This window comes from Tachyglossus aculeatus, chromosome 1 (genome assembly GCF_015852505.1).
Source record: "Tachyglossus aculeatus isolate mTacAcu1 chromosome 1, mTacAcu1.pri, whole genome shotgun sequence".
Taxonomy (NCBI): domain Eukaryota; kingdom Metazoa; phylum Chordata; class Mammalia; order Monotremata; family Tachyglossidae; genus Tachyglossus; species Tachyglossus aculeatus.
This window is the reverse complement of record NC_052066.1, coordinates 144,956,726-144,978,678: the sequence shown is the minus strand read 5'-3', so window position 1 is coordinate 144,978,678 and position 21,953 is coordinate 144,956,726. Positions and strand designations below refer to the sequence as shown.

The window sequence follows — 21,953 nt, the reverse complement described above, 5'->3', positions numbered from 1 at the left end:
AAAATCACTATCATCTCCTGAACTTTAGCCGTATCAGCTACATGCCAGTGTCTAGCCTATTAATTGAACAGTTCAAAGTCCTTACACTTTAAACCTTCAAACGTACAATCCTTAACTATTTATGGCACCCATCTCCCAACAGTCCCAAATATTATACGGCTCGACAATGTTTTCCTGCTACGGCACCACTCACCTGTGACTACTAGGCTTTTTAATTCCTGGTTTCAGTTCATTTCTCTTCCTCAAATCACTCAGCCTAAATATACTGTATTCTTCCTGTTTCCATTCTCTCAGACTGGGTCACCCAGCATTGCACTGCTTCCATCCAAGCGAGCTGGGCACATTTTTGGGATGCCAAACTTCTGGGCAGAGCTTCCCGTAGCGTCCAGCAAGGGCTTAGTGACAGGTCACTTGACAATAACCAAAAGCCCTCTGGGGCAGGCAGTCATACTCCAGTTTCTCCTGATTACTATTCACTTGGTTTGGATGACAATGACTGGCATTTGCCTCAGGTGCTAGTGGCTCTGACGGAGAAGGAATGTTTGCAGCTGGACTCCTCCTTCTGACAGAGGTCACTGACTAAAACAGAACAATTTCCACAGGGACTGCCATGCACTTTGGCTGTGACACAATTGTTTTCTTTTTTTACAGTTCATAAAAAACCTCCCAAAATGTCTTTAGCATAGTATCCACTATAGACTAAAGGGAAAAAAAAAAGCTCCCTTGAAATCGGTCATTACTCTAATCATAAAATTTTCCATTTACAATGTCCAGATGTATGAAGAGGAAACTATTTTAGCAGGATGACTGGAATGACTCTCCAAAGAGTGAGAGAAATGAACGCAGTATTCCCTTCAGAACCTCACTAAATCTACTAGTTGCTCTCATACGTCAGAAGAGGGGGTATTCAAGATAAGGATCTTTCTCTCAACCTTCCTCTTTTTGAAACGGAGCGTTTCCCATTTTAAATCAGGTTAATCTGATTTGGATCGTCTACTTCAAATGGAAGGCTGACCCTATTAGTAATGATGACATTTATTAAGCGCTTACTATGTGCAAAGCACTGTTCTAAGCACTGGGGAGATTACAAGGTGATCAGGCTGTCCCATGGGGGGCTCACAGTCTTAATTCCCATTTTACAGATGAGGTAACTGAGGCACAGAGAAGTGACTTGCCCCAAGTCACACAGTGGACCACTAGTAGAGCCGGAATTTGAACCCATGACCTCTGATTCCAAAGCCCGTGCTCTTTCCACTGAGCCACGCTGCTTCTCTATTGTTACAAGAATTTGGAAGAGCAACCCGTAACCTTATCCATCCCATTATAAAATAAATAAAAAGAATAACTTTTTCTTTAGGAACTAAAACACTATCTATTGATCCTTAAAAAGGGAACATTTTTTTTCCAATTTTGGGCAAGTCACTTCACTTTTTTGTGCCTCAGCTACCTCATCTGTGAAATGGGGATTGAGAATGTGAACCCCACATGGGACTGGGACTGTATCTAACCCAATTTGCTTGCATCCACCCCAGCTCTAAGTACAGTGGCTGGCACATAGAAAGTGCTTAACAAATACCATGATTATTATTATAACTGCCTTATGTTTGCTTCATTATTAAGTTGGAAGATGGCTCTTAAAACCCAATGAGCCAGTTTTAATCTGCATGAAACTGCAAAAGCTGAAGAAACCGGGGAAAACACAAAATTATTGGAAGGAATGAAATATACAGTAATTAGAGGGTATCTGCCAAAGGAAAATGAAAACAGTGTCTACAACAATCTCCATAGCTCTTGCTGATTTAATGAAGCCTTTCCATTTTTTTTAATCACCTGCTAAACTTTTTGGAGTAAACTTTCCAAATATCTGAAATGGCTAACAAATATAACTAACCAAAGCCATTTAACTTGTTAAAGTTAAATTAAGTTAGCAAGTTAATTGGCCTACATCTTGACTTGAAAAACTTTCAGTAAAACCACCTATTGTTTAGTCCCCAACACCAGGAGTAAGGAAGCAGATTCAGATGAGCATATAGACTGGGAACTCATGAAAGTGGGAGTAGAAATGTCATCTATTAAGTGTGCACCATGTAGAGAGCACTGTACTAAGCCCTAGGTAAGCCCTAATGCAAAGATGTTAGTTCATATTCACTCTGTGAACTTCAGGGCACCCACAGTCCATAGAGGGGAATCAGGCACACAACGATAGAATAGCATGATGAATTTATCAAAACAACAATGTGGAAAGAAATATCCAGGCTCCTTACAGCCTTATCTAAACTGGGGCAACCTCCCCATTAATTTAAATGCTGGGCCACAGAGCTTTACTTTGAATCCAAACTCCACTACTGCAGGAAACAGGTTATCTCGCCCCCGTGATGGCAGCTGGGAAGGAACGGTGCTAAGCGCTTAGTTCAGTGCTCTGCACACAGTAAGCACTCAATAAATACGATTGAATGAATGAAGGGGGATACCCCAATAATCAAGCATCCCCCAGGCACCCCAAACCCCTGAAGATATGAGAGGTCCAGGCATTCAACTTGTACTTCCCAAGCGCTTAGTACAGTGCTCTGCACACAGTAAGCGCTCAATAAGTACAATTGAATGAGTGAATGAAAGTGGCTCTGGCTTCCTTCCAGTGTTCCTGATTTTTTCATTTTCTTTAAATGTCCTTTAGCAATTTACGAAGATAAGATTCAACGACTGTTGCAGACTAGTAGAAATCCACGTGCTAATGAGCTTCGAAAAGTACAGCTAAACATTAACTCATCAGCATACGAGAGGAAATATTAAGACAATTTATGAGCATCACTTCCAGCAATAAAAAGTAATCACTTGCGCAGAACCTAGTAGGAGAGTTGAGCATCAATGAAATGATTTAAATGGTATTGCTTCTGCTTTTACGAGCAGAAAGGCATGAAATGCAAGCCTCTTAAAATAAAAATGACTAAACATGGTTGTTCAAAACACTTGAGAAGTATACAAGTCTCATGTATTTTGATTTTTAAAAAGCAGTATGATTTGCAGAAAAGTTACTTTAAAAAATGAGCTCATTTATCAGTGTAATCTTTCATCCCAACTAATTAGGAGTAGGAGTCATGAGTCAAACTGTTAAAACAAACACTGAAAGAATTTTTGAAAACTAACCTTTTAGAATTGGATTTTCTGGGTATTAACAAGAAACAACAATCCATTTAATACTTAACTCTACTACAGTTAAAAGGATTTCATCAAAGGTTTCTTGGATGTTATGGTTTGTAGCAAATGTATCTAATTTCCCTTAGGTAATGTTTTAAAAGCCATGTGTAAGGCAGTGATGTAACACTGTAAAGGGGAAAAACATATAATAAAGATTCCAAAAGTAAACAAAAATGTACTGGTAGCCTATGATTGCGAGTTGTTGTGCAACAGACATATGCATCCCTAATTCTACGCCTATAACCAGTTGTTTTTCAGGTTTTCAAACTGGCCAGACATTAGCAAGAGTTCTGAAGGTGAAGCCCTAACCAAATGTACAACCCTTAGTTTACGTTCTGTGAATTCCCAAGCCACCGTGACCATAATGACAGATACTGAGAACTTCTTTAATAAATGCAACGAACTCGCTTCTAAAAATCACCACCCAAAAACTTCAAAAAGGATGTAGGAATCACCCGCTGGCTACTTTCCCTCCAGCGTGTAAAAGAATGTACCTTTATTTCATTCTGTTAGCCACTGGCTGTAAACCTCCACATTGCTTCTGTTTCCTAATCATTCTGTCCTCACAGAGTCTCAGTTGCCATGCCAACAAATATTTTCCACCAATCTAATATGGCAAATATAAAAATACCTTGAACTTAATTGCCTCTAGGTTTAGCCTCCCAACAACAAACAAGATTTTTACACTAAATACAGCTTTTTCAATCCTGAACTAATCCCTCCGCATTCCTCCGTAATCACCGAACAGAAAAGGCTAGTGGATTCTGCCAGTAGTGACAGCCCTAATCGTGGTTAGATCGAGTCAGCTGTCAACTCTAATCATCTTGATATATTGTCCCCTGGTAGTCAATAGAAACTGCTGAAAAGTGTTTTACAGTATTTTACATTTGGCTCGAAAGGAAAGGGGGGTAACTAAAAGGCTAGTAAATAAAAATATACAGTTCTAGTCATTTGCTACTCAGTGCAAAATTGTGAAGCTCTCAGTGTGAAAGTTATTATTTATTCCCTTCCATCTGCAGCACTGCCACTGTCATTGTCATGGATAGTCAGTATTTTGTGAACGGACTCCACCTAGCTGAAAAAAAATCTTATTGTTCAACAGATTTACTCCATAACTCCATAAATTTAAAACCCTTTCATCCCGGTATCTTTGGAGAACTTATCCACGCCTTGCATTCAAAATATGATTCCTACTAGGAAATATTTCACCATGTCCACCAGTTAATACATAAAAGCTACTTTCACCTTGCTTGTTTTCATGCTCATTACCTGGCCGAATGAGCTGGAAAACTTCAAGTAGAAAGGAAGTCTTTGGAAAACAGAAATTCACAGGCTGATAAATTAACTCTTTCTTTAAACGGTCAGTCTTAGGAACTCTTTCTCAAGGCTTTGAAATGAGTCACTGGAAGTGTCACTTAATTCTACATCAAGACACTCCTATGTTTTTCGGGACTTCAGTAATGTTCAGCAACGTACGGGGGACACAGCCTCACGTGGAACAGAAATCAGGGCCATCAAGTAAGGCTCAAAGAGGGGACCCACCAATAGTGCTTCTGGCCCATTTTAGAATGAGGCCAAAGCAGAAACAGCATCGAGCCCTAGGAAGAAAGCTACTGTGCTGTGCTGCTTTGTGTTTGGTGAAGCTTGCTTGTTAATGCACTTTAAGGTTTGACTGGCTTATGGCTGTCATCAAAATACATTTTTCCAACCTTGTTTCCCATAGACAGATGACATTTCCAGTAGCAGCTAAAGTAGTCAGAAGAAAAACAGAACACTAGAATATGATTTAATATAAAAAAACTCCATCCTAAATGCTTCAAAAGCAAGTGAGCTTTTTTAAGCAAGACCTGACCAAAGACAAGAAAGGAGGGCAGCTCAGGAAGGAATCCTCCTAGACTTCAGAGGATGTTATTCCTCTGTTTCTGATATTTCTGCTGTAGCAGACATTTTTATTTCAGGATGTCTGATGCCAAGGATAATCTATGTCTTCTCACTCAAATGCAAACACAGCTAAGAACAGAAACAAATTGCTTACGTTCAACCTTTCAAAATGCCCCATCATTTTGAAACCTGGTGTAATGATCAACTCTAAGTTCCCTGCTGATTATCCAATAGATCAGAGGGTCTAGAAATATGTAGGAAAACATAGTTTAAATAAATGTCTAGACCCATTTGTATGCCCAATTCAGAGAGTTCCAGGGATGCTTATTAAAGTGTTTTTTAAACTCTCATTTTTTACTGTAAGCTGCCACACAGCTAAAGACCACCCATCCCTCTTCAGAAGAACAAAGTAGTAGGATATTTGGAAGCATTAGTACTACTTTATCAAATTATGGAGAATCACAAAGCCAACAAGGAGAATCTTCACTAATATTCTAACTTCCATGTTACAGTGAAAAATAATATATGCACTGCACAAGCTATGTCAAGAAGCCTATAAAATGTTCTCTATTATACACATTTGATTTACAAAGCCTCTGTTCATTTTAATTCAACATACCTATTTTTATTTAAAGTAATATGTCACCAACTTCGTTGTTTAATATTTTGAAGCTTTCGCTCTTCAAATACTGTTTGCACGGAGGCTAAAGCAGTCTCTCAGATGAAAGACCTGACTGTCCACACCTTTATTACTAGAGTCCTGTAGCACTACATTTCTGGATTCTTATCAGGTGTTTGATATTTTTTATGCACAGTTCTCAGTGCAGTCACCCCCTCTTTTTTTCTTTTTTAAAAGTTATTTGTTAAGCGCTTACTACACTTATGGCACTAAGTGCTGGGCTAGATACCAGTGACTTTGGGCAAGTCACTTAACTTCTCTGGGCCTCAGTTCCCTCATCTGGAAAATGGGGATTAAGACTGTGAGCCCCCCATGGGGCAACCTCATCACCCTGTAACCTCCCCAGCACTTAGAACAGTGCTTTGCACATAGTAAGCGCTTAATAAATGCTATTATTATAATTATTATACCAAATAGGTTGGACACAGTCCCTGTCCCACCTGGGGAACGCAATCCTTCCAACCATACACTGCATCTCATTACGGGACCGTCTCTATATGTTGCCAACTTGTACTTTCCAAGCGCTTACTAGAGTTCTCTGCACACAGTAAGCGCTCAATAAATATGATTGATTGATCCATCAGCTTTCAGACCACAACCATGAGCCACAAGAAGCAAGACGGATACTGGGGCAGAGGTAGAGACTGAGCAAACCTTGGAAGATCAAGGGATCTGTTCTGCCACCGGTGAATGCAAGAAGACAGGTGCTAGTGGGGAGACATGCTTTACTGGGCAGGGGGAGTGCATGATGGCAGGTGTAAAGTGCTTTAAATTTTAGCCCTCGTGCCCGAATCACTCCCCACACTCACATTCTGCTGGCCACAAATGCCACCCTTGGCAAATGATAGGTAATAGAAACAGCTCTAGGGCCTCTTGGGTCGGACAATGGATAGAAGCACATAGCAAGGGGTAGTGAAGTCTTTAAGTTAGAGAAGCAGCGTGGCTCAGTGGAGAGAGCATGGGCTGTGGGGTCAGAGGTCATGGGTTCAAATCCCAGCTGTGTGACTTTGGGCAAGTCACTTAACTTCTCTGTGCCTCAGTCACCTCACCTGTAAAATGGGGGTTAGGACTGCGAGCCCCCCAGGGGACAACCTAATCACCTTATAACCTCCCCAGCGCTTAGAACAGTGCTTTGAACAGTGTAAGCGCTTAATAAATGCCATCATTGTTATAAATTCAACAAATGTTAAATAATCTCTCACTGGGCCCGCTCAAATGTACCTGGCATATTGCACAAAGATTGCTTTTTCACGGAAAATTCCATTTTAGGCACCAATCCCCAAGGGAGAAGAATAACATTAACGGTAAGAGTTGACGCCTACCACAGAGGGCTGAACACAGCCACAAAACTGGACAATTCCACCCACTCTGGGGGGGGGTATATCACTACCATATATCACTGATGCCCCTGGTTCCATAATAACAATAATAATGGCATTTGTTAAGCACTATGTGCAAAGCACTGTTCTAAGCGTTGGGGGGATACAAGTTTATCAGGTTGTCCCATGTGGGGCTCACAGTCTTAATCCCCATTTTACAGGCGAGGGAACTGAAGCCCAGAGAAGTGAAGTGACTTGCCCAAAGTCACCCAGCTGACAAGTGGTGGAGCCGGCATTTGAACCCAGGACCTCTGACTCCAAAGCCCGTGCTCTTTCCACTGAGCCACGCTGCTTCTCCAACCATTCCAAGGCCCCCAGAAGTTCAGTCAGGAACCCTGGCTCCAAAAATGACCTACTCTTGGTGCCCCAAAGGGAAATCAAGGTATGCATCTACTAGCACTGCCACTCCCTAGCCTGCATCTTGGCCTCCACCATGAAACCCAAATTTCCTGAGCTTTTTTTTTTTAAGCCTACTAGACAGGATTATGCTGGATGGCATTAAAAAGGACTTTGCTTAACTCAAGAGGCCCATATCTATCAACCTGAGCACCTTTCCTTCCTGCCAAAGGGAGAGCCAAAGACAGACCCCCTGCACAAGGGCCCCGGCTGGTCGGCACGGCTCTGACGACTAAAAATAGCAGCAGGGTCAGGGAAAGATGGCCTGGCCCAGCTCAGCTGACCCCCTGGCCAAACCAGCCCAAGCTCCAATACCGGAACCAGATGTGCTGCCCTTCCTATGGGCCTATGCTGTCATTTCCCATCGTGAACGAGAGATGCGCCTCAGTCCTGACACTTCAGGACCAAGAATCCGTGTACGGGAATGGATTCCCGTAATGCCGTAATCCATTCCAGCAATAGTGGTTTTGAGCGCCAACTAGAATTCTCTTGTCCCTTGTCAGACAAGTCCCCGCTGAGGTACGGCTGCAATGAGGGAGTGGGCGGGCCGGGGTGTAGCACACTGTACAGGTCCCATGAAAGTTTCGTCTGTCCAGGAGTCATTTGCGGCTGAGGTGTCTACAGAATAGTGCCAATATTGTGCCACAGTGCCAGAAAACTCAGCAGGCAGTAACACTGGTAGCCACTGAAGTCATCCCCCATCTTAGCCAGCTAGTTTTCGGGATTTTAGGAGGCCTTCCCAGACTGAGCCCCTTCCTTCCTCTCCCCCTCCTCCCCCTCTCCATCCCCCCCATCTTACCTCCTTCCCTTCCCCACAGCACCTGTATATATGTTTGTACACATTTATTACTCTATTTATTTATTTATTTTACTTGTACATATCTATTCTATTTATTTTATTTTGTTAGTATGTTTGGTTTTGTTCTCTATCTCCCCCTTTTAGACTGTGAGCCCACTGTTGGGTAGGGACTGTCTCTATATGTTGCCAATTTGTACTTCCCAAGCGCTTAGTATAGTGCTCTGCACACAGTAAGCGCTCAGTAAATACAATTGATGATGATGATGATGATTCCTGCAGGGCTTGTCCACCTCCCAGAAAGCTCTTGGTCAGAAACCTTTACCAGTAATAGCTAAGCAGCAGGCATTCCCCTACTGATGGAGCTGACTAGAACCCAGGTCCCTGCATCCCTAGAGCACGCGCTAGCCACTGGACTAACAGCTTGGCTCAAGCGCTACTGGAAGCTGCCACAGCTTTGTCCCATAGCTTAGAGCCACTCAGTGCCTCTATTAGCCCTACTACTGGCTAGGGAAAAAAAGCCTCATTCAAAAATGACCAGCACAATATATGAAAACAAAATTGAAGCCCACTCGGACCCACTGATTTAAGTTGTTTTTTTATGGTATTTGTTAAGCACGTACTGTGTGTCAAACACCGTTCAGTTTGGACTCAGTTCCTGTCCCACATGGGGCTCACGGTCTTAATATACTTATAGGTTTGCAGTATAACTTTGCAATCCAAGTTTTTCTGGAGAGCTGGAGCTGAGAAAATCAAAACCTTTTTCACAGTAACATCCTAGACACCCAAATCATTCTGAAAATTGACTGCTCAGAAAAGCTGCTTTGCTTCTCAGCCATTAACTTGCATCTCTTGATTATGCTACCATTTCAAGGAACAACTTTTCTTCTAAATAACAGTTTGCCGCTAACTAGTCTGTCTGGGCATAAGGCCCTTCAAGGCCCTACTGAGAGCTCACCTCCTCCAGGAGGCCTTTCCAGACTGAGCCCCTTCCTTCCTCTCCCCCTCGTCCCCCTCTCCAACCCCCCATCTTTCCTCCTTCCCTTCCCCACAGCACCTGTATATATGTATATTTGTTTGTACATATTTATTACTCTATTTATCTTACTTGTACAAATCTATTCTACTTATTTTATTTTGTTAGTATGTTTGGGTTTGTTCTCTGTCTCCCCCTTCTAGACTGTGAGCCCGCTGTTGGGTAGGGACCGTCTCTATGTGTTGCCGACTTGTACTTCCCAAGCGCTTAGTACAGTGCTCTGCACACAGTAAGCGCTCAATAAATACGATTGATGATGACTGTCTCTATGTGTTGCCAACTTGTACATCCCAAGCGCTTAGTACAGTGCTCTGCACACAGTAAGCGCTCAATAAATACGACTGATTGATTGAAGGCACCATCACATTTTCAGAGTTTCGTTTTCGAATCATTCTTCGGAGGAAAGCCTTCCCCGACGCTTCATCTCTGTTTCTTGATATGCTTCCTGGAGATTTCCCGTATTTATCAGGCCACAAGGCCTGATACACTTTTCAGGAAAACAACAGAGCAACAAACATATGCCTGCTTTGTCACAGGCAGTAGCCAGATTTCTTATGCTTGCAGGCCTTTCAGAATCACTCATGGAGACTGCCCAGGCCTCCTGGGGTAGGGGTTCAGACTGCAGACAACTCAGGGTCGCCAGGGTGCCTGTCTTTACTCCTAGACATCACTCCAAGGACTCTCCCCAGGGCTGGCCTGGAGAGTCCTGCAGTCCTCCCCTTTTTCAAAACCACATGCAAAATTCACAAAGGAGTTGAAAGGCTACCTGAATGTATTCTCACTCCAGAATGCTAATGAACTGGATTCCTCTGTTGGGGAGGGCTGAACTGAAGCCACACTCTGGCTCACTGGCACCATATGCCCTCTCTGTACTCTTTACTGTTAGCCCCACTACTGGATCAGGCCAAACAAATACAGAGCAAGACATTACGCCTGGGATTGAATTTAGGGCATTTGACCCAATTTTGTGCATTAAACCAGCCAGGAAGACAAATGCCCAAAATTTACCACATTGTTTTCACCGGGCCATTGTCTTAAGCTAAGCTTAAGAGTTTCAACAAAGCCTCCCCACCACCCCCGACCCCAGGCTTATTTTGATCAACTACAGGTAAATGGAATTTCACCCATTGAAAGATATAATCTGTTCTTCTAAAAAGTCATAGAGGAAAAAATGAATGCTCAGACTACTGAATGCACAAACTATTTTACACAAAATGGGTAATTCTTCCTTTCAATGGTCCCCCTCTCCATCCCCCATCTTACCTCCTTCCCTTCCCCACAGCACCTGTATATATGTATATATGTTTGTACAGATTTATTACTCTATTTATTTATTTTATTTGTGCATATCTATTCTATTTATTTTATTTTGTTAGTATGCTTGGTTTTGTTCTCTGTCTCCCCCTTTTAGACTGTGAGCCCACTGTTGGGTAGGGACTGTCTCTACATGTTGCCAACTTGTACTTCCCAAGTGCTTAGTACAGTGCTCTGCACACAGTAAGCGTTCAATAAATACGATTGATTGATTGATTTTTTATAAGTACTATACTGTACCATACACAGTACACTGTACTGAATTGGATTTCTATAACTTCCAGGATTAATACACTTTCAGGTATACCAATAAAGTAATATTTGGTCAAATCACAACTGTAACAACTTTTAATATAAAAATACATATATGATCTCTTAGGTCAGATGGAACACAGTCGTTTTAAGCTTCTTCAAGCCCCCTGTTCTTTATTTAGTTTGGAGCTAGCATGACATTCTGCATTCCAGTAACAAAGAATAAGCCTGATGAGTTACATAAGAATAAGCTGATTAAATGCTTGAACGGTACACCACTCCTCCCTCAACTGAAACTGATCACGATGAAATCTGCCTTATCGTGCAGCACTTTTACAATGAAAATTCACCCACGTTGATGGTGCTACACAGGTTAAAAATCAATTTAACTCATTTGATGTCAAATCTCTGCTTCCACGTACGCCTGACTGCATGGCTTTGTTCGACTACCAGTTGGACTGAAGGTTAAAAATGGCATCTCCCTTTCATTTTTGCAGACCACCTTCCAAACGGAAAGCACATTAATTACCTCCGCTTTAATACTGTGAACAGGAAGCAGTGGCCTGACTGAGTTGGGCAGAGAGTGGTGGCCAGCCAAAGTCCCAGCTCTGTGGCTGGCTGGCCGTGGAATTTTAGGGGACCATTCTGCAGTCCAATTTTCCAATCTTTAAAACGAAAATACCACCGCCCTCTGAACCTCTCTCTCAGGGAGGTTTCGAGGTTATTATTCCGCTCCACCTCAAAAGCAAACATCACAGCGACTGTACTGCCCTCTGTCACTCAATTCTCTGACCCTAGGTGTAGGATAATTTTTTTTTTAAAAGATGAAGAAAGAAACCTTAAGATGAAGCAGCTCTTCAGAAAGACTGCCTCTTCAGAACATCTCGCACCCAGTGCTTAGAACAGTGCCTGGCACATAGTAAGCACTTATGTACCATTATTATTATCCAGGAACAAACAGTATAGTACCTCTGGGACACCCCTCTGAAGAAAACCCCTACTCCATGGTAAACTGCCTGCTGGATTTCACCATTAAGACCAAGACAGTCGTCGTCCTCTCTGATGCACCCATATTGCCCCCAAGTTAATGGGCTACGGCAAAGTATACAACAGTGGTACTGGTCAGTGGAACTGAATGATAACCTACTGGATGCCTATCACTATACTAGGCATAAGTACTTTAAAATTCCAGGAATGACGCTGTTGACAGTATTCCCTCAGATAACTTTGCCTTTGATAAGCAGTGGGGCTCCAAGACGCAAGTGGAAAGAGAGGGCTAAGCCATGCAGGGGGTTTGGGGCACGGGCCTCCAAACACAATGGGGGTATCCTGGCCCCACTCCAATTATGATTATTCACAAATAAATGTCTATGCCTCTGAACAGCCTGGTCCCTAATGCCTAGCCAGAAGGCCAGTTCAAAAATGTTGAAGAAAAACAACATTAAAATCCTACAAATCATATCCAAAAGTTCAATAACGAGAAACCCATTTAAATTTTCAAGAGCTCTGAATATTTTCGGAGTGCTTTACCATTCCTTATGTGAACAGAACCACAGACATACTACTTTGGTATTTCTACAAATTTTAAATAACGAAAATAGAATAATTTAAAACTAGCTATATTAGTATAATGATATTTCTGTTCTCAATGGGAAAAAAATGATACAAAATTAAAGAATTTACATTCAAGGTACAAAAGGGTTCTGGGAACTGCAAGAGTTGGAAAACCTAAACTTTGTATTTAATACTTGGAAAGAAACTGAATTTAGATGGGAGGTGATTAACATAAAGCATCCAAGGAGTTTAGGCTGGTTGAAAGAAGAGGTTATTTTTAAAAGGGGGAAAAGTTGGCAGCATTAAAGGATTTTAAGAGCCTAAAGTAAATTTTCAGAACAATTTTTAAAACAATTTGACTCCAAGTTAAAATGACAATTTTAAAACAATATTCACATAGCACTTCTGGCTTGAAAACTATTTTAAAAATCAGAACCTTAAAAGTGTAAAATTCAGTTGCAAACAGAACTTTTACAACATAATTGCTACATACCCCATTTTCAGTGCACTTTTCTATGGGTGCACTTATTCCATTTCTTTGATTTCTTTGATCTTGGGGCAGTCGGCCAGCTGAAAATGTAAGCATGGATTTTATTAAACAGCCTTAGAAGAAGTAAATCCTAAAACTGGAAAGCCTCAGATTAACAGAGAACGGTTATTCTTTTACAATAATTCTTCATTTTCTTTAATGAAGTTAAAGACAAAACTTCCTTTTTCACTTATTACAATTTCACGAGCTATTAGGTCATAATTATTACTATTTACAGATGTATACTTTAAGATTGCCTGTGGAAAAAATTACATGTAGATTTGATGAAGCTCAAAAATGAAATTGAAGTTTGCACTCCCAACAATCTTCACCTTCAGCACTAGAGTAACTGTTCGAGTATTATACGCTTTAGCCTGCAGAAGTGGATTATGAATAGAGAGCCTTATTACTCTGATACCAAGTTAGGCACACCTTTCAGGATCTCTTACCTGACTCAGGAAACACTCAGTTTGAAGAGACATCAAAAAGTGAGACAGAGACCGGGGGAGGGAGCGGAGTGTAAAGCAAGAGACAACTAGTTCAGTCAGCAAGAGACATGGAGTCAGCAAGATGAAAGAATGCACTAAATAACCAAAACTGCAGGGCAAGAGTAAACGCACTCCAACAGTGTACTAAATAATAGCCAGGCCTCTTAACAATAATATATTCTATCCTGTCGCCATGAAGCACCGCAGGATGGATTGGTTGAACCTCTGCAACTCTACGCACACAAACAATGGTAATAGTAGCAGAAGATGCAGTAAATATGCTTGGTTAAAGGTCATTTCCCAGACGCTTCAAAGTTTTGACTACAAAGACTAGAGCACTCTGCCATGACTCATTTGCAAACCTTTCCTGTTTAGTTCAAAGACAAGGACATTGGCAGCACACAAGCTCTAAGGTTGAAACAGAACCGTTTTAATACCAACCTCGAAGGAAATTTTTAAGAAGCGATAGCTCTAAGAAGACTTGAAATTAGCATCTAAGTCCAAGTCTGGCACAGTTTATACGCCGCCTAACTCGGAGTGAATAAAAAAAGAAAACACTCCATAATAAGTTCAATTCAATTCAAACATATTTAGTGAGCGCTTACTGTGTGCACAGCGCTGTACTAAGCTCTTGGGGGAGTACACTATAACAATAAACCAACACATTCCCTGCCCACAAGGATTTATATTAGGAAAGAAGTGAAATACGGCTATGCAAATCTAAACTCCTAGAGATGCAAAGTTCATCTTCATTTTCAAAGTAAAATGTGGACAATGAGATGATCTCTAGCATCTCAAAAATCAAATTCATTTTTTTTTTAAAGTCAAAAATGTAAATATGTTAATAGTTTAAGCTTCAAAAAAATCCCTTGATTTTCAGTCTGTTTAGCGTGTGATCTCATTATTATTATTATTATTAAAAGCAAGAGGGAAAAATTGGACAATTGGCTTAGCTGGCTATCAGTCATAACTCTGAATCATATTAAAGGTTTTAATGAGCGGTTGGCTGGAATTAGTGGGAGGGCAGGTAGGGTTACTGCACAGAGCCCCTAACCTGAACAAGGTCTCTGCTTCTCCCAACCTAAATCATGCATTTTGGGGAAGGGGAGTGACCAGGACAAATCCACAGGAGAGCCTCAGAAGAAAGAGGCCTGTGTCCCTCTCTAGACTGTCAACTCCTTGTGGACAGGGACTGGTTCTACCAACTCTATTGTATTTTCCCAAGTGCTTAGTACACTGTTCTGTACATGGTAAGCACTCAAAAACTATCACTATTGATTTAGGACCCCAATGTCTATTGCTTTTTTTTAAAAAAAAAAAAAAAAAAGAAAAGGCTGCATAAGTAATCATAGAGCAGCAATATTTTTTAATGGTATTTGTTACTGACACTGCTCTAAGCACTGGGATCGATACAAGTTAATTAGGTTGGACACAGTCCCTGTCCCGCATGGGGCTCACAGTGTAAGTAGGAAGGAAAACAAGTATCCCCATTTTAGAGTTGAGGAAACTGAGGCACAGAATTGACTTGCCCAAGGCCACAGCAAGCAATTGGCAGAACTGGGATTAGAACCCAGGTCCTTCTGAATTCCAGGCCCGTGCTCTCTTCGCCAGGCCACGCTGCTTCAACGTTAAACAGAGCATTTTGCCCATATCCATATCTTCTATTTTTGGCACTCAGTAAGCCTGCTACATTTCACAGCCTGACTGGAATAGGGGACAGTTGGTTTGGAATAGGAGAGTGGACAGAGAAAGGGAATGATAAAATAATGAGATTCCACATCTGGATAAGGGTTGTCTTGGAATGTCTGGGCTAGAACTCATACCCCAAACACATGTACATGCACACACTATAAAATCATAGCCATTATGTTAAATCCCTTGTGATTAATGCTACCCTCCTCATTCGGAAGGGGCAGAATCCAGAGGTGATTTTTTTAAAAAAAAAAAAAAACATCCAGAAATGAAATTTTTACTACTATAATAAAAAATTGCAAATGTATCAGGAATGTAATCCCCTGTATTTCAAAGCAATTCCTTTTACTCAGTGCACCTTTAAATACCCCACTGATAAGTACTTATGAAATGGATTCACATACAGAAACAAAAAAATATATCAGTACAAGAATCTTTACATAGATTCATTCATTCATTCAATTGTATTGAGCGCTTACTGTGTGCAGAGCACTGTACTAAGCGCTTGGGAAGTACAAATCGGCAACATATAGAGACGGTCCCTACCCAACAGCAAGCTCACAGTCTACAAGGTGTTTATGCGTAAATTAAAAACACAACACATTTACTCTTTTTTACTGGCTAACATGAGAAAAATAGTGCAGGGTTTAAACCTTTCTTACTCTGAAAAAATATTCTTTCTTTCCATTACATAAACTCTAAAAACACTTCTTTTTTAAAGCTATGACTTGGCTCAGTTCTAATGGCCTTACCTTGTTCGTTACTCTCAGCTGGAGAGTCCTCATGCCGAAGGAAAAACTTCACTTCTTCCCTGCGGGGTCCCCACTTCTGTAGATGTTCATACATCATATGATCAAAGGGTATAGGTCGTTCTGCAGCAACAGAGAACACACTTCATTTATCCCAGAAACAATTGTGGTCAAAACACATGGTAAAAGAAAAAAAAATTGACGTTCCCAAATATATATATTTGGGACTGTTAAGGGCACTTACCTTTTCCTACCACCTCTGAAATAGTCACTGACTAAAAGTTTCCAGGATAAAATAAAATCCGGGAAACAACCGACAAGTCATTTAGGAACCACATGAATCCAATAATATGAGACATCCCAACATATATTGCAACCACTGTTAACAATATCTATGAATAGTACTTTTATATGGGGGTCGCCCAGCCGGGCCCAGGAGCCCCCCACTTTCGACCTGAGGGTGGAGATTATTTCTATTATTATTACTTCCATTATTTTTTATTATTATTATGTCTGCTTCTAGAGAAGCAGCGTGGCCCAGTGGAGAGAGCCTGGGCTTTGGAGTCAGAGGTCATGGGTTAAAATCCCCCTCCCCATCCCCTCACCATACCTCCTTCCCCTCCCCACAGCACCTGTATATATGTTTGTACATATTTATTACTCTACTTGTACATATTTACTCTATTTTATTTTGTTAATATGTTTTGTTTTGTTGTCTGTCTCCCCCTTCTAGACTGTGAGCCCGCTGTTGGGTAGGCACCGTCTCTATATATTGCCGACTTGTACTTCCCAAGCGCTTAGTACAGTGCTCTGCACACAGTAAGCACTCAAATACGATTGAATGAATGAACAGAAAAATACCTAAACCTTTTCATTCATTCATTCAATCGTATTTACAGAGCGCTTACTGTACAGCACTCTGCTACTAAGCGCTTGGGAAGTACAAGTTGGCAACATACAGAGACGGTCCCTACCCAACAGCAGGCTTTCAAAGTGTGATGCTCATATGGACTCAGCTACATGATTTCAAAGCTATGCACGTGAAATGGTTCTTAGCTAATTCTAAATTGTAGGGAAATCCAGTTCCTTATTTTTGAAAACTCATGTACCATCAGGCTCACTGAGACAGAAATTTCTTTCAACCTATTCCAGTGGAGCACTGATTGGCTTAATCGGACTATCGCATGACTAAGGACTTTGATACTAACCCCAATGCCATAGCACTTAAATATAAGTCTTTATACTGTAGTTCCCCTATATCTGTAGTTTATTTTAATGTCTGTCTACCCCTGCAGTCGGCAAGCTCCTTGTGGACCAGGATCGTATCTACCAACTCCATTATACGGTACTTTCCCAACTGCTTAGTACAGTGCTCTGCAGACAGTAAGCACTCAATAAATACCGTGGATTGACTGACTGATTAGCCCCTACTCTGGTTGTCCATACAAATAAAATTCTATGGAGTCTCCTGTTAGGAAAGATGGGAAACTTCAGGACTGAGAACCTGTGCAGAGGAACTGATTACAGTTCTAATGGCTTGTTCACCATCACTCACACTGTTGTCAAGTTCCCACTGGGGCACTGAATGCACTGCGCAGGAAGGCGGGCAAAGGTGTAGCACACTGCTTAGTGCATGTAGTCTTTGCCCACATTAGCCAGCTACAGGCAGAACCAGGACTAGAATGCAGGTTCTCAAATTCCAGAGTTTTGATCTCTTCACCACCCAACAGCAGGGCTGACAAAATTTCTATGACAGAACAGAACACAGGGTGATCCGGAGGAAAAATGGAGATAAAATGAAAATGGGGGAGAGGAAAAAAGGAGAAAAATAGCCAAAACTCAAAGGGAGATACCTTTTCATCTCTCATTTTTTAACGTGGTGGAGAAGAAAGTCGACAGTTGATAAAGCAGAAACTGTCCTAATTCTGAACAGAGCCGGTACTTAGTGAAGCTTTCATACATTCTTCCACATCCATTTCCTGCTCCCTGACCACTCTGCTCGGATATATCGCCAAGTAAAGTGGCCTTCCTTTTAAAGGGGAAACTGAACTAAAGTCACACTAATCCATTGCTTTCCATAGCTGGGCCCATATTTAAAATATATGATGATAAAAGATAACTGTGTAATTCCCTTCCAAGAGAGTCCTATTCTCTTTGCATTAAATGACCAGACTTTTTTCCTGAGTGAAGGGTGCACAAAGAAAAAGGAGGTAAGAGGTTTGGCATTTGAAGTACCTGCGTGCTACGTGGAAGCATAGCCAGTCTTCTCCCCAACCAAATTGCACAATTTAGCACCAGTCCCCTAGTCCAGTGATCTATGCCGACGAGAAGTTTCCTTCTCTCAATTTTCTTTCTCTAACCATCACGCACATTTGGCTGGAGGAGGAGGAGTCCTAGTAGTAGATTACTAAGCGCTTACTGTGTGAAGAGCACTGTACCAAACTCTGGGAAAGAGTACATGGGTAGACATTAGACATAGACCCTGTCCCTCAAGGGGAACACAAATCTATGAATGTAGGTGGGGGAGAGGACTAGAGACAGACATATCGGGGACAATGAAGTGATAAAACATGAAAAGAAGATAAAAGACAAGGACAAGAGCTATCACAATGGAGGCTGCTACTCTGAAATTTTGTGCACAGGCCTGTAGTTCAGAATAGTGGCCCACAGCTCATAAGGCCCATAATAGTGGCCTTCTCTAATAATAATAATAATAATAATAATAATAATAATAATAATAATAATAATAATAGCATTTATTAAGCCCTTACTATGTGCAAAGCACTGTTTAAGCGCTGGGGAGGTTACAAGGTGATCAGGTTGTCCCACAAGGGGCTCACAGTCTTAATCCCCATTTTCCAGATGAGGGAACTGAGGCCCAGAGAAGTTAAGTGACTTGCCCAAAGTCACACTGCTGACAATTGGTGGAGCCAGAATTTGAACCCATGATCTCTGACTCCAAAGCTCGTGCTCTTTCTATTGAGCTACGCTGCTTCTCTGCTTCTCTAGACTGTGAGCCCACTGTTGGTTAGGGACTGTCTCTATATGTTGCCAACTTGTACTTCCCAAGCGCTTAGTACAGTGCTCTGCACACAGTAAGCGCTCAATAAATACGACATTGATAAGAGACTCAATGGACTGACCGTCAGCACATGGGATATTTAGCTACTTTATCCTTGTGCCAAGCACCTGTCTTATTCACTACCTACTCACAAATACCCAGGAGTAAAGCACTTGGCTGCACAACAGAAAATGACAGGTATCCAATTAAAAAAAATTCGCAATCAGCAGCTCTGAAGAAGCAGCTAATAGCTAAATTTAAGTACTTCATCTATAAAGTGTCAGGAATATTTAGTCATTTAACACAGGAATATTAGAAAATGAGATGCCATTTTCTCAACATTAAATAACAGTAGTAGATTCATTTCTTGAATTCATACAGAGCTTTCCTTTTTCAAAGTATTTTCCCCTTAGTTGTCATTTTCATTACCCTCCCCATACAGATGAGGACACTGATGCAAGTGACTTGTCCAAGATCTCACGGCAAGTCAACGGGTCTCTCAGGGATAAAACTCACACCCCGCACTCTTATTTCCGCTGAACTACATATACTCCATCTTTCACAAGGAATGAGGAAGATATGAGAATCGCAAACCCCCGAACTCACTTAGCTGCCAACTCAGTTCCCCAGGCAGCACATAAGGACAAGTATATTTCAACTATCTCTAAAGCCTGCACTTGCTCACGCTGCTCCTCCTGCTAAAAAAGGAACTGAGGAGCAAGTCAACTTTAAGAGGCTGCCTAGAAGACAAGCCAATTGGGGTTTTGCTTGGTTTGCTGATAACATTTAACAGCCCCCCCAAAACAAGACTGTCCAACTGCTCCAATAGTCTTTCCCGAGCCTCCACTTCATTCCCCTGTTTTGAAGTTACAGCGGAGAGCAAAAATGAATCCATTTTATGCGCTAGATCTTTGGAAATAACATACAAACATATTTTTGTATCATTGACTTGCTCTGAAATTATAGCAACTAAATTCCACTCTAAAAACCTTCTTTTATTTGGCCCTCAGTTAAAGTTTAAATGGCAAAGAATCTCACGCATTCTTCGCTTTATCTTTTACTAGTGGGGGTGAGATAAGGCTGGGCAAAAGGCCTTCCCTACCATGGCAGGGAGGCCCATCATTTATTGTGCGTTGAACAAAAATGATTTACTTGCTGCTTTAGTGTTGGGGAATCTCAATGTCTAGTTTTACTTCTGGGATCCAAGTAGCGCTCACTTGGGGATTATATGGGAAAATAGATTAGCAAAATGGGAGGAGTGCAGAAGGAAGAAAGGAAGATAAGAAGTCAAATTCAAACAGATGCAAGGTGGGTGGCTACATGCCCATGCCATTCCCTAGTAGTTCAGCATGATGGCTCTAATTAACACAAGAACATAAATCTGTAAGCCCTGCCTTTACTTGGTCAGACCAATGGTCCATCCAGACAGGTATTTGGTCTCGGATCGTGATACCACAGGATATACATGAGAAGCAGCGCGGCTCAGTGGAAAAAGCCTGGGCTTTGGAGTCAGAGGTCACGGGTTCAAATTCCGGCTCTGCAATTGTCAGCTGTGTGACTTTGGGCAAGTCACTTAACATCTCCATGCCTCAGTTACCTCATCTGTAATGGGATTTAAGACTGTGAGCCCCCCTTCTAGACTGTGAGCTCACTGCTGGGTAGGGACCGTCTCTATATATTGCCAACTTGTACTTCCCAAGCGCTTAGTACAGTGCTCTGCACACAGTAAGTGCTCAATAAATACAATTGATTGAATGAATGAATGACAAACCATATGACAGCAGTGCTCTTTGGTCTTTATCGTCTTTGTTAGGGATGAAGAGTCTAGCGTCCCTAACTCTGTCCCCTCTGATAATCTACCGACTAAATCATCTTGTGCAGAACCCAACTTTCACTAGGACTGCCAAAAATATGGTGATGATGGCATCCCAAGAGAAGACCACCCATCTGGCACAATAATGGCATTTTAAATGTTCTTAATATTATGTTTTCCTAGTTTTACTTTAATCTGGCTCCAACTGCCACTGATAACAGAGTTGGCAACACAGAAAATACTAAATTAAGTGCATTAAATATCCCCCCCACCACCCCGCAGAGCACATTACATACCATTTCCTCGCCACACCTCAGCCAGATGACAATTTCCTTCTCCAGGTTCTTTGCAAAACTCCACAACATCTCGGCAAGTTGTTTCTGGTGTTATTGGAACTTCGGTTAAAATTTGTTCATTGTTGCTCAGGAACACAGTTAATATCATCTATAAGAAAAATAATTGATTCAGATGGTTAGGCTGTAGACTGTAGGCTTATTGTGGGAAGGGATTGCGTCTACCAACTCTGATGTATTGTAGTTTCCCAAGCACTTAATACACTGCAATGCACATAGCATGCACTCAATAAATACCACTGATTGACTGGGAAACCAATATTGAAAAGTCTTCCTGTAGTTGTACTAACAATTAAAATCCAACCTCAAAGAACAATGTAAAATAAAACACTGCTCTAACAAAAAAAAAAATTGTCATTCTCCCCATTCTAATTTTCCCCATAAATTGGAGAAAGCTCAATTCTGATTTTCACAATAAACTGTGAGCCTCACTTGGGACAGGGACTGTGTCCAACCCGATTATCCTGTGTCTACCCTACCACTAAATACAGTGCTTGGCACATAATAGGCGCTTAACAAAAACCACAATTACTGCTACAAGCTCTGGGAAGAAACATAAGGTCACTGATTCAGACACGTCCAAAACGAGGATCACAATCCACAGCACAAAAGTGACGGACAGAGACAGGGAAAGAACAGGGCTATTTAATCAAAAACAATAATTCAGACATAACATTAGAAATAGGAAATAATAGTAACAAAAGAATAACCGCTTGAAGGGAGAAGTCCTATAGAAATAAGGATTACTGTTGGCCTCCCTAAATACAATCATCATTTATTCAAAAA

The 21,953-nt window shown here is 41.4% G+C and overlaps 1 protein-coding gene across 6 annotated transcripts in view; it reads right to left on the bottom strand.

Annotated features, from left to right (window-relative positions):
- The window catches only part of PPP1R13B (protein phosphatase 1 regulatory subunit 13B), a 99,105-nt gene that overhangs the window by 41,115 nt on the left and 36,037 nt on the right, over positions 1-21,953 (bottom strand). For all 6 annotated transcript variants that reach the window (XM_038751222.1, XM_038751231.1, XM_038751194.1 and 3 more), the window contains exons 2-4: positions 21,111-21,258; positions 15,944-16,063; positions 12,976-13,052 (exon numbers count right to left, since the gene is read on the bottom strand). In XM_038751222.1, coding sequence (XP_038607150.1) covers positions 12,976-13,052; positions 15,944-16,063; positions 21,111-21,258 — 345 coding nt within the window. The remainder of the gene's footprint in view (positions 1-12,975; positions 13,053-15,943; positions 16,064-21,110; positions 21,259-21,953) is intronic.